Source organism: Myotis davidii, unplaced genomic scaffold, assembly GCF_000327345.1.
Source record: "Myotis davidii unplaced genomic scaffold, ASM32734v1 scaffold489, whole genome shotgun sequence".
Classification (NCBI taxonomy): domain Eukaryota; kingdom Metazoa; phylum Chordata; class Mammalia; order Chiroptera; family Vespertilionidae; genus Myotis; species Myotis davidii.
In genome coordinates, this window is record NW_006299708.1 from 209842 (window position 1) to 223040 (window position 13199).

Below are 13199 nucleotides of genomic sequence, written 5' to 3' on the forward strand. Positions count from 1 at the left end.
GGATGGGGGGCTGAGGGCCGTTTTCAGGCTGGCCCAGACCGCCCAGCGATGGAAGCTCCCATCCTCTCCATTTTTTCTTTTTCTTTTTTAATTCTGGGATTTATTTACCTTCTATAGTTGAAACTTTGTAGCCTTGAGAGGAGCTCAGAGCTGGCCAGGGTGGGTGCGGGGGAAGCTTGGCTTTCTCCATCACCCGGGAAACCAAGCCTCCTGCTTGCTCCAGCTCCGTGGCTGCTGGACGCCATCTTGGTTGGGTTAATTTGCATATAGTCACTCTGATTGGCTGGTGGGCATGGCTTAGGGCATAGCAAAGGTATGGTCAATTAGCATCTTTGTCTTTTATTAGTGTAGATTAGCACCTCTGTCATTTCACATAATTATCATTTCGTTTGTTTGCCAATACTCACCTGAGAATATGCTCCCATTGATTTTAGAGAGGGAGGAAGGGGGCGAGAGAGAGACAGGAACAGACACAGAGAGAAAAAGAGAGATGTGACAGAGAAACATGGATCAGTTGCCTCCCACAAGCACCTTGACTGGGGATCAAACTGCAACCTAGGTATGTGCCTCACTGGGAATCAAACCTGCAACCTTTTAGCATACAGAGCCACCTGGCCAGGGCAATTATAATTTCTTTTTAATCCTCCACTATTTCTTTATCATGTACTATTTTGTTTTTCTTCATTGCCCTTAGCAGAACATTTAGTCATCATATTTGTTTTCATGTTATGCTCTTTATTCCCCCAGTATATTGTTAGCACCATGAGAACAGAGGTCTTGTTAACCTTTTTCACTAATGAGTACTCAGAGCCTAACACAGTTCTTGGCAAATATTAATATTCAATAATTTTTTAATGAATGAGTAACTGAAAGTATCACAGTCTCTTTTAAATAATTTTACTTCAATATACTCTGGCTACTTCCTCACTTCCCATTAAAAAGCAAATTTATTCATGTTAATTATTGAGCTTGCCTAATCTGTCAGGACATTCATGTGACAAATTGAATTATCAGGTCATTTTTCATGCTTTGCCAGTTTTCATGTATCATAACTGTTATTTATAACTTTCATTGATGGTTTCTTTCAGGGTGAACCAGGTAGTATAATTATGTCATCACTGCCAGGACCAAAGGGTAATCCAGGATATCCAGGTCCTCCTGGAGTACAAGTAAGCAACCAGTTATTTTCTTCTTCGCAATATTGACTTAATCAAATCACAGCATCACTTCTTTTTTCTTTTTAGCTTTTAGTTATAGAAATTATCACCTGAAGTTTGATAGACATTGCAAGTACTTCTATCTGAAGATGAAAGCAATCTGGACCAGGGAGAATTTTTAAGAAGCACTGCTGCTTTTTTTTTTTTTTTTTTTTTTTTTTACTTTTCTATATAATTTCCATGGAGATACTTGTTTTATTATTTGGAAGCAGAAATAGGCTTCTATATTTTTATTTTTTGGCTATGGGGATCAGTAGGATAGCAGGATTAGTCTTAATAATTATAAATGGTCTGATTAAAAAGAAAATTGACCTAGATCTTCCATTTAAGGCATTAGAAGATGTCATTTGTAACACTATCAGTTATACATATTTTAGGTTGAAGGAATACAATTGATGGATCAACTACAATCTTAAAAAAAGTTATATTAGCCTACAAATAACAAATATGCATAACTGGAGTATTTGTAGATTAGGAAGTCAATTTCTTGAGGTTTATATTTATGAGGATTAATCCCTTTGCCAAAAACAAAAATCAATACTTTCTAATATTTGATCACTAACATAAAATGTCAAGGACTTTTTAAAACTACCTTCTCATATCATACTTATCATCCATCCATATGCTCTTAAGTACTTTCAACTTTACCCATTATCTTTTATAAATTTGTATTATGTAATATTAGATGCCTGGTGCATGAAATTCGTGCACAGGTAGGGTCCCTAGGACTGGCCAGCAATCTGGGCTGATCTGTGGGATGACAGGCGGGGAGATTGGAAGGCCCCCATTGGCACCTGCCTTGGCTGGCCTGACGCCTCCCACTCGCTGGCCCCACCTCCCACCTCCAGTTGCCTCCCTCTGTGAGGTGACCGGCGGGGTGATCAGGGGGGCTCCCGCTGACACCTGCCTTGGGTGGCCTGGGGCCTGTGGGCTGGGGGCAGCTTCTGCATTGAACGTCTGACCCCAAGTGATCAATGCGTGTCATAGTGACCGGTCATTCCACTAGTCGTTCTGCCGTTTAGTTGATTTGCATATTAGGCATTTATTATATAGGATTTGAAAATATAGCAGAATGCATGCAAAATATATGTATGCTATGAAGTATAAATACCCAATGAACACCTGTAACCCCAACACAACATGTAAGAACTAGAATATTACAAATAATTTTGGATAAACCTGTGGTTTCTGCCTTTTCTCAAGTCATAACTATCATTATAAGTATTCCATTGCTTCTTTTTTTTATTGTGTTACATATGTCTCCTTTTTCCCTGATTGACATCCCCTGCCACTCCTGCCTCCCAAGACATTGTTTCTTAAAAATAGTTTTGCTATATATATTTTTACATGTAAACAATAGAATACTTAGTAGTTTTGCTTTTAAAATAATATAATATGTGTCTTTCTACAAAATTTTCTATTTGATATGTAAAGATTCATCTATATGATTATATGTGTCTCTAGTTCATTCAGTTTCATTTCTACAAAATATTTCATTGTGTAGCTATACTACAATTTGTTTCTCCAATCTCCTATTGTTGAATATTTGGGTTGTGTCAGGATTTTTTAAAATTAAAAACATTTCAGGATTTATAACTAGATATAAAATTGCTAGATTTAAAGGGAATCAATTTTTCAAGTGTTTAAGATGATAAATTGTGTTCCACAACAATTGCATCATTTTCTTATTTTTTCCATTTATTCTTACTTCCTTTGCCATCTTTAATCTTATTTCATTGATTCTAAACAATTGAATCTAAACATCAAAATAAACAAGCGAGCAGAACAGAAACAGACTCATAGATACAGAGAAATATTGACAGTTGCTAGATGGGATAGGGATTAGGGGAGATGGGTGAAAAGATGAAGGTTTTACCAAATACAAATTGGTTGTTACAGCATAGCTGTGGGGATGTAAAGTACACCATAGGGAATAATTAGAATAACATTCTAATAGCTATGCATGGTGTCAGATGGGTATGAGATTTATCAGGATGATCACTTAGTAAGTAATATAATGTCTAACCATTGAGGTTTACACCTGGAATTACTATAGTAATGTATGTCGACTGTAATTGAAAAATAAAAAATGATTTAAAAATAAAAAGTATAAAAGCCACCTTGAAACTAATTGCATTCCCTTCCCAGTTCTAGCATAAGAGCACCACTCGATGTCCATCTTAATCATTTTATTTTCTAAAACTTTCTTATGATGTGTTTGTTCCACATTTGTTATCCACATTTGTTATCTACCACTGTAAAACGTAAGTTTTCTAAAAGTTACATCTATCTGTTTAGTTGGTATTTTTAATCCTTTTTGCTTCCTTTATAACAGGGCCCAGCTGGTCCCATTGGTTTACCAGGGCCAATTGGTTCTCCAGGACCACCAGGTTTGATGGTAAGCTTGCTTGTGTAATTTTATTTCTCCCTCTTTTATTTTTATTTCCTTCTTTGAAAGGAAATATAATCTAGAATAATCTTACTAATGAGAGATTTAACAATGTCATCATGAACAATATATGCTAAGTAATAGCTCCATTGTATAGATGGGAAAAATTAGGGTCACAAAATGAAAGATTTAAAATAAAGTATTTTGCTGTTACCTCTTGATATGTCAGTGTTGAAGTCGATTCTGGCCATTTCATGAAGTCTTCCACAACGGTTCTCTAGTAAATAAAACATGTTTCATAAAAATGAAGTTTTCTTTTCAAAATTTTTTATTGATTTTTTTACAGAGAGGAAGGGAGAGGGATAGAGAGTTATAAACATCGATGAGAGAGAAACATCGATCAGCTGCCTCCTGCACACCCCCTACTGGGGATATGCCCACAACTAAGGCACATGCCCTTGACCGGAATAGAACATGGGACCCTTTAGTCTGTATGCCGATGCTCTATCCACTGAGTAAAACCAGTTAGGGCTAAAGTTTTCTTTTTAAGAGGAACAAAAAAAGGTATTTACACAAAAAATCATCTCTGATTTCTTAGGGGCCTGTGACAAAATTGTAGGCATGTTGAGATTAGTGAACACTCTCCAGTGGGATAAGAATGTGTGTACCTCAGGAAAAAAGCAAAAACTTCTAAAGACTGAATGTGTGGGCAGACTATTAATTTACTACCTCTATGGATACTCATATTTTTTACTATAATAAATTCTTAGTATTTTCACTCCGGAAATACTCAGGTTTAATTCAACTCATGTTTTGGACTTACAGCTTTGCTGTTGCCCTCTTAAAAAGGCAAGAAAATTGTACTTCAGTCAAAGTAATTTCTGAGGTGCTACTCTATCATCTATCATGTATTTAAGTGACAGTTTTCATTATACCATTATAGATGCTACATTTTTGCCTATGACAATTGTTCCGCTATTGTTAAATAACAGAAGAATCTATCAGAAAAGATTGTGATTACTGATTTCCTGGAAATATTTTTAAAGATGATTAGAAACATCCTTTAGTTAGTTTATTTTAGTTGTAGACATGCTGCAAAATATGAGACAGGGCTATGAAACTTTTTCTTAATTCTGTTGTTATAACATTGGTATACACTAAGTGTGTTGTTATACCTTGCATTTCCCTAACTTTTGTGGCACATAACTTATTCATTCTGCACTTCTAAATGTCCTTTCAATTAACCTTGATTCAATGGGTGAAGCCAAGACTTAGAAATGCCACCAAAGTACAATATGTAAATAAATAGGTCCCTTGATATCAAGAGGTGACACACTTGGGCAAACAAATGTCTATTTAACTTTTAAAACCTTGTAACATTCTCAAATATACAAAATCAGATCACATAAAAATAAAACTGTACTAAAATATTTAATACTAGAGGCCCAGTGCATGGATTTGTGCACTCATGGGGCCCCTCAGCCTGGCCTGTGCCCTCTTGAAATCCAGGAAACTTTGGGGGATATTGGCCAGGTCTGTAGGGATCTGACCAAAACTGGCAATCCAACATCCACTGAGAGATGTAAGAAGTGGAAGGCGGCCAGGGCTAGGCATCATGCTGCTCCCACCATCCTGGCCACACTGTGCCTGCTGCCACTGCTGCTTGGTAGTGCTACTGCAGCAGTGGGAGAGGCTTGTGCCATTGAAGTGGCATTTCCCAGCCATGAGCCCAGCTTCTGACTGAGCATTGCTTCCACTGTGGGAGTGCACTGACCACCAGGGGGCAGTTCCTGCATTGAGTATCTGCCCCTGGTGGTGGTCAGTGTGCCTCATAGAGACCCATCAATCAGTTGTTTGGTCACTTAGGCTTTTATATATAGACTAGAGACCCGAAGCATGAAAATTCATGCACTGGATGGGGGTCCCTCAGCCCAGCCTGCCCCCTCTCAGTCGAGGAGCCCTCAGGGGAAGGAGGCGACCGGGCGATCAGGGGAAGGCGACTCCCCATCACACCTCTGCTGCTGCCACTGCCAGCTGTGTAAGCCTCGGCCGGCCCTGTCACCTGAGCCTTGGGTGGCCCTGGGCACCTGGGCAGCCACCATTTGAGGCTTGCCTGTGCCTCGGGCTGGCCCTGGACAGCTGGGCAGCCAACATCCAAGGCTTGCCTGCCCCTCAGACGTTGGCTGGGCTGCTGCCATCCAAGGCTTGCCTGTGCCTTGGGCTGGCCCTGGGTGGCTGGGGGGCTGAGGGGACTGGGGTATTCCAGAGGCAGGCACGTGGAAAGGCCGGGCCTGTCTGGGGGCAGGCCCAACCTTGCCATGCTCCTGCCACCACAACAGGGCTGAGGGGACTGGGTGCTGCGATCTTGTGGCTCTGGGCGCCACCATCTTTTAGGGTGTGGCAGTCAATTAGCATATTCCCTCCTTATTGGCTGTGGGCACCACCATCTTTGAGTGTGTAGCAGTCAGTTAGCATATTCCCTCCTTGTTGGCTGTGGGTGCCACCATCTTTGCGATAGCGTGAGGGTCAATTAGCGTATTTCCTCTTTATTAGATAGGATGTTATTTATTAATTTATTTATTTTTATTTTCTCTTACTCTCCACCTTTTTTATTATTTAAAAATCAAATATATTATATTTAAATCATCCACCTTCAATTTTTATTAATGTACCATCATTTTCCCAAGATATGAAGTTTCAGAATTTCTTTGGAATACTTTTTCATGGTTCTAGGTTTAACAAAACTGTTGAAAACTTAAATTCCACTCTAGCTCCCTGAATTCTCAAGACAGTTGCTAATGTAAATATCTTGTGTATGAATTTTGCTCACAGGACCTCTAGTTTTAATAGAAAATACGTAGTCAAAATTTTATATTGCTTTTGTATGCACGTAGTTTAAAGATTGCTTTTGAAACCTAGAAATAGACCCAAGCCAATATGCTCAATTAATATGTTACAGAGGCAAGAGCATAAAATGGAGTCATGTCAGTCTCTTCAATAAATGGTGCTGGGGAATTTGGTCAGATACATGTAAAAAATGAAACTAGATCACCAACTTACACCATACACAAAAACAAACTCAAAATGGTTAAAGGACTTAAATGTAAGAAGATAAACCATAAAAATCTTAGACTCCATAGGCAGCGAAATATCAGACATATGTTGTTGCAATATCTTTACTGATGCAGCACCTAGGGCAATGGAAACTAAGGAGAAAATAAACAAATGGTACTACAACAAAAAATTACAATGAGGTATCACCTCACACTTATCAGAATGGCTATCATCAACGAATCAGCAAATGACAAGTGCTGGCGAGGATGTGGAGAAAAAGGAACCCTAGTACACTGCTGGTGGGAATGCAGAATAGTGCAACCACTCTAGAAAACAGTATGGAGTTTCCTAAAAAAAATTAAAAATGGAACTGCCATTTGACCCAGAAATCCCACTTGTAGGACTATATCTCAAGAAACCAGAAACACCAGTCAGAAAGGATATATGCACCCCTATGTCCATAGCAGCACAATTTACAATAGCTAAGATTTGGAAACAGCCTAAGTGCCTATCAGCAGAGGAGCAGATTAAAAACCTGTGATACCTACATAATGGAATACTATGCTGCTATAAAAAAGAAGGAACTTTTACCATTTCCAACAGCATAGATGGAACTGGAGAGCATTATGCTAAGCAAAATAAGCCAGTCAGAGAAAGATAAATATCGCATGATCTCGCTCATATGTGGGATATAATGATCAACATAAACTGATGAACAAAATAGATCCAGAGACAAAGGATGTGGGGAGGGAGGTTAGAAAGCAACCAAAGGACTTGTATGCATGCATATTAGCATAACCAATGGACACAGACACTGTAGCAGTGAAGGCTTGCCCTCGGGGGTCGGAGTGGCCTGCGGGTGTCAATTGGGGAAAAAGGAGGCATATGTAATATTTTAAATAATAAAAGAAAATGAAAAAAGATTGCTTTTGTCAATAAAACTATGCCATCTTTCACAATATTCTAAACAAATTAAGAACTGTGATATAGAACAAAAATTATTCCTGATAAAACAGGAACCAGCACAGTAGGTAATATTATATCAAAAAAAAGTTTTAATGGTCTCAGATATATACTCAACAACTAAGCATACACTCAGGGAAACAAAAAATCAAAAGCAAATGAAACAAAAATTATGACACAAATGACCGTATCTATAATTCCACTCAATCTTTAATTATGGACAAGTCCTGTAAACACATCTTTTTTAGAATTAGAGAGTGAATTGCCTTATGTTACCTAAGTTAACCTGTAATTCTGACATGAGAAATTTGATGTTTGTTGACATTAACTTTTTTACTTATTTTGGCACTGGTGTCTGTATCCATCCATCCTTGTATGTCTTCCCCTGCCCACTCGTATCCTGACATGAGAAATCTCCACATTGATCTACTTTGTTTAAATTATTTAAAATGTGTGTCTGACTAGAAAGCAATGAGGAAAAATAGAAAATATTATTTTGAAGGGCATCCTCAGTACTCATTTTTTATGCAACAAAATAATTTTTAAATAAACATTAATATAACACTCGTTTCCTTTTCTGTGTCTTCAATTCTTAGGGCCCTCCTGGTCCACCAGGACTTCCAGGACTAAAGGTATTTTCTTTTTCTTTACATCTTTTATTTGGTGTGGATTTTTTTGTTATTGTCAATGAGATTTTAAGCTGAATCCTATCTCTTCAGGGTAATATGGGCTTAAATTTTCAAGGACCCAAGGGAGAAAAGGTGAGTAAAGATAAAAAGGGATTGTTCATCCCCAAGTTTGTTCCTTTCATAGTCATTTGAACTTGTCATTTTGCCTCTTGTCACTTTGCTTACATGTTATACTATTTTCTGTGTAAATTATGAAATATCAAATTCTTATTTTATCTTGCAAATAGGGTGAGCAAGGTCTTCAGGGCCCTCCTGGGCCACCAGGGCAGATCAGTGAACAGAAAAGACCAATTGATGTAGAATTTCAGAAAGGAGATCAGGTGAGTGTGTGGAGAGAAAGTCAATTAGCATCTGCTATAAAAGTGGCATTCCATTAAAATGCATTATAAGCTCTAAATGATTACATTATTTTAAAAATAACAATGATTTGAGATAATTAAATGTTTAAAGAACTTTACTGATGTATAATATACTATATACTTTATAATCCATCCACTTAAAGTGTAAGATTACATTTTCTAGTATATTTACAGGGGGGTATCTGTAATACTTTCAACAAAAAAAATTATAATTTTTTAAAAATCATTAATACTCTTATTTTAAGTATTATCTTGTTATTTATCTCAAAATTTGACTTGACCATACATTAAAAATTAAATGAAGTGAAAAAAGATGGTCCATTTGCCTAGCAGATTTCAACTTTGAAATAAAAACATCCTGTTATCTTTGGTTATACTACATGAGTCTATAGTTCAGCTTCATGAAAGCATTTCAAGCTAGTTGTAGTATTAACAGTATTCATAGTGCTTTCCTTTCCTCTACTACTACATAGGGACTTCCTGGTGAACGAGGGCCTCCCGGACCTCCAGGGATGCGTGGTCCTCCAGTAAGTAACCTAATTTTTTTTTAGCATCATTTAATGTAAATTGGTATTAATATATAGCATTCCATGAACCAATGTAAAACTATTTTTGTGTGTCCAGGGCCCTCCAGGTGGTGTGAAAGGTGAGAAGGGTGAACAAGGAGAACCTGGCAAAAGAGTAAGTGTTATAATTACTAATACTCTGCAAAATTTTTTAAAATATTTGAGTATAATTTCATTCCTTCCCTTTAAATCCTACTTTTATTGCTTCAAAATGTCACAACTGAATACATAAAATATTATTTTATTTAAGTGTTATAATATTGAAGTCTATTTATTTATTATAATATTGAAGTCCAAAACATCTACTTAATATAGTCCAAGTCAGGAATAAAGGTTGTTATGTTCTTTAATCTCATACTTCCTAAACAGCAAGTTTATAGTCTTGCATTTCTTTGAATCCTAGGGTAAACCGGGCAAAGATGGAGAGAATGGCCAGCCAGGAATTCCAGTGAGTAAAGTCCATTACCCCAGGAAAAAATAAAAGGCAAGGTCAGGAAGCAGGATAGCAGAGAGGCTTATATTTGGAATAGTTTAAATGAGTGGAAATTACTCTTTTTCTTTTGAACATGAATTTGAAATTCCTGTTTTTGTGTCAGATTTTTTTGAAACCAAAATCTGATTCTGTATTTTATTTTTTAATTAAATTGATTGCAGTAACCTTGATTAATAAAGTTATATAGGTTTTAAGTGTACAATTCTATAATACATCATTTATATATTGCATTGTGTATTTATCACTCAAAGTTAAATTTCTCTTCATCACCATATATTTGACCCCCTTTACTCTTTACTACCTCCCCCAGGCCTCCTTCCCTCTGTTAACCATCATACTATTGTCTGTGTCTATGAGTTGTTTTTTGTTTGTCTTCATTATTCATTATTTCTTTTTGTTTTATATTCCACTTATGAATGAAATCATATGGATCTTGACTTTTTCTGTTTGACTTATTTCGCTTAGCATAATATTCTCAAGATCAATCCATGTTGTCACAAATGGCAGTATTTCATCTTTCCTTATTGAGTAGATTCCATTGTATGTATGTATACACACACACACACACATGTTTAAGCCAGATTTTTAAGCCAGGTTTATTGAGATATAATGTTTGTACTGTAAAATGAATCATTATTAACATACAGCTATGTGTGTATTGACAAATGCATATATCTGTGTTTCCAACTCCATAATCAAAAACAATTCCATCATCCTCAAAAGTTTCATCACATTCCTTTTTTTTCATAGTCATCCCATCCCCTCCATCCCAACTTAAGCCTCCAGCAAAAATTGATCTGTTCTTACTCTAACCAGTTTGGCTCAGTGGATAGTGTTGGCCTGCGGACTGAAGGGTCCCAGGTTCGATTCCTGTCAAGGGCATATACCTTGGTTGCGGGAGTGTGCAGAAGGCAGCTGATCGATGTTTCTAACTCTCTATCCCTCTCCCTTCCTCTCTGTAAAAAAAATCAATAAAATATTTTTTTAAATTGATCTGTTTTTTATCCCTGCAATATTACCTATTCCATAGTATCATACAAATGAAATCATATTGTATATAAACTTTCAAGTTTATTTTTCAATTTCACAGTTTACATTCAATATTATTTTGTATTAATTTCAAGTGTACAGAATTGCAGTTAGACAATCATATAGTTTACAAAGTGGTCTCCCCAATACTTTAAGTACCCACCAGCACCATACATAGTTATCACTCTGTTCTCGGTATCTATGAGTCTTTCTCTTTGTTTATTCATTTATTTTGCTTTTTAGACTCCACATATGGACCTAGAGCAGTGATGGAGAACCTTTTGAGCTTGGTGTGTCAGCATTTTGAAAAATCCTAACTTAACTCTGGTGCCGTGCCACATATAGAAATTTTTTGATATTTGCAACCATAGTAAAACAAAGATTTATATTTTTGATATTTATGTTATATATTTAAATGCCATTTAACAAAGAAAAATCAACCAAAAAAATGAGTTTGCTTGTCACCTATGATGGCGTGTCATAGGTTCGCCATCAATGACCTAGAGGGTATTATGCTAAGTGAAATAAGTCAGACAGAAAAAGACAAATACAACATGATTTCACTTCTATGTACATAGCCTTTTGAATTAGTATTCATTTACATAGCATAATGCGTTGTACTGTGTATCAATAGTTCAATCACTTTTATTGATGAATAGTATTTGTTTGTATGGGTGTAGCAAGACAGACTTATTCAATTGCCCATTGAAGGGTATTTTGATTGTTTCTGATTTTGGCCATTATGAATAAAATAGCTAAAATCATTCACATACAAATTTTTTGAATGAACATAAGTTTTTTAAGTAAAAGTTTTGACAGATAATTCAAATTACTAAGAAATGGAGAAACATTTAAAACATGTCAGTCCGCAACTGAAGGACTTGTATGCATGCATATAAGCATAACCAATGGACATAAGACACTGCGGGGTAGGGGAGGCCAGGGGATTGTCAAGGGCAGGAAAAAAAAGACATATGTAATACTCTTTGAAATACTTTAAGCAATAAAAAATAATAATAAATAAAAATAAAACATGTCAGTCCAGGAACATTATTTCAAGCAACCTTAGTATTAAGAGTATCCACAGTAGATATTAAAAGAAGTTTTCGAGGACAGATAGGAAATTTGATGACATTTGGAGAGAATTTCAAAGGAAAAGGATTATTTTTAACAAGGCTGGAAGTTGGAAACAATAAAATCACATAAATTTACTTACATGTAATTTTGCTGAACAGGCAGTCCACAACTTATAAACTACAGATTCAAAAATGGCTTAAACATATAAAATGGTTTAAGAGGAGGAAAATTCAGGGCCTCAGTTCCTGTTTGTTTTGTTTTGTTGTTGTTTTCTGAACATTTTTTCTTTGTTTAATGATTAGCAGCCATGATATTCAACAATTTACCTGATTGTTTTCTATAGCTATACCCAGGGAAAAGGCTGTTCTCGGTATTGGGAGAACTCAAATTAGGTCAAACAAAGGTAGTCTTGCCAGTGGGGTCTTTTGGGTAACCATTATACAAGTGAAATAATGACACTTCTGTGGGAAAGGGTCTTTGAAGAAGCTCCAACCCAGTTTTTTTCTCTTCCAGTTGTTGCCAGGCTACTGTTTTTAACCTTAAGTATTATTGGTTTTCAAAGCTACTGAGAAGCTAAGGAGGGGTGATGGGAATAGATAGAGCAAATTAAAAGGTCACTTGTTTTCAATAAATGCTTCCTGGATGGCTGCAAGCCTTTGGTTAATTTCTAGAGTTCTAAAAGGTTTGACTCCAGCTATTTTTTTTTTTTATGGAGGAGAGGATTTAGAGATGTCCTTCATTTTTGCTGATGCCACACTGTCCTCTGTGTTTTAAAGGGTTTGCCTGGTGATCCTGGTTACCCTGGTGAACCTGGAAGGATTGGAGAAAAGGTAAGACTTTTAATACTTCGAAGTGACTGATTTTATCCTAGTTATAATAATAATTCATTTCTCTTCCAAGACTGAGTTATCATTGAAAAGTTCTAAATAACTAGCTTTTGTATTCAAAACATACATTCTTTATCCATCTTTTGGTGTTGCCCTCTTTTTTTCAAATAACACTTCCTCTGAATTTTTATCTATTGTTCTAAATCACAGTCCATGAGGAATTGTTTAATTTCAGCATTTCCATTGTGAAAAGTTGATGCCTTTACTTTAAATTTGTATCTGCAAAACTTTTGTTCTTCAGAAAGAAGATTCACCACTATTTTAGTGAGGTCCTCCTACTAAAAAGGCTTGCAGTTGTGACTTTAGAATGTCTTCATGAAACATTTCCATTCTGTATGCAATTATTGTCTAGGAGTCTGTGACTAATTCTTTGTTGTTTTTTTTTCTTTCATTTGACTATGTAGCCTGACTGTAGACATTTATTTAGTTGCCTATTTTAAAAGTAACATTGAAAGAATGTATGAAGCACACAATTC

At 36.3% G+C, this 13199-nt stretch overlaps 1 protein-coding gene across 1 annotated transcript in view; it reads left to right on the forward strand.

Annotated features, from left to right (window-relative positions):
• The window catches only part of COL4A5 (collagen type IV alpha 5), a 278780-nt gene that overhangs the window by 148371 nt on the left and 117210 nt on the right, over positions 1-13199 (forward strand). The window contains exons 9-17 of the mRNA XM_006775788.2: positions 1089-1169; positions 3553-3615; positions 8220-8255; positions 8343-8384; positions 8540-8632; positions 9145-9198; positions 9296-9352; positions 9641-9685; positions 12613-12666. Coding sequence (XP_006775851.1) covers positions 1089-1169; positions 3553-3615; positions 8220-8255; positions 8343-8384; positions 8540-8632; positions 9145-9198; positions 9296-9352; positions 9641-9685; positions 12613-12666 — 525 coding nt within the window. The remainder of the gene's footprint in view (positions 1-1088; positions 1170-3552; positions 3616-8219; positions 8256-8342; positions 8385-8539; positions 8633-9144; positions 9199-9295; positions 9353-9640; positions 9686-12612; positions 12667-13199) is intronic.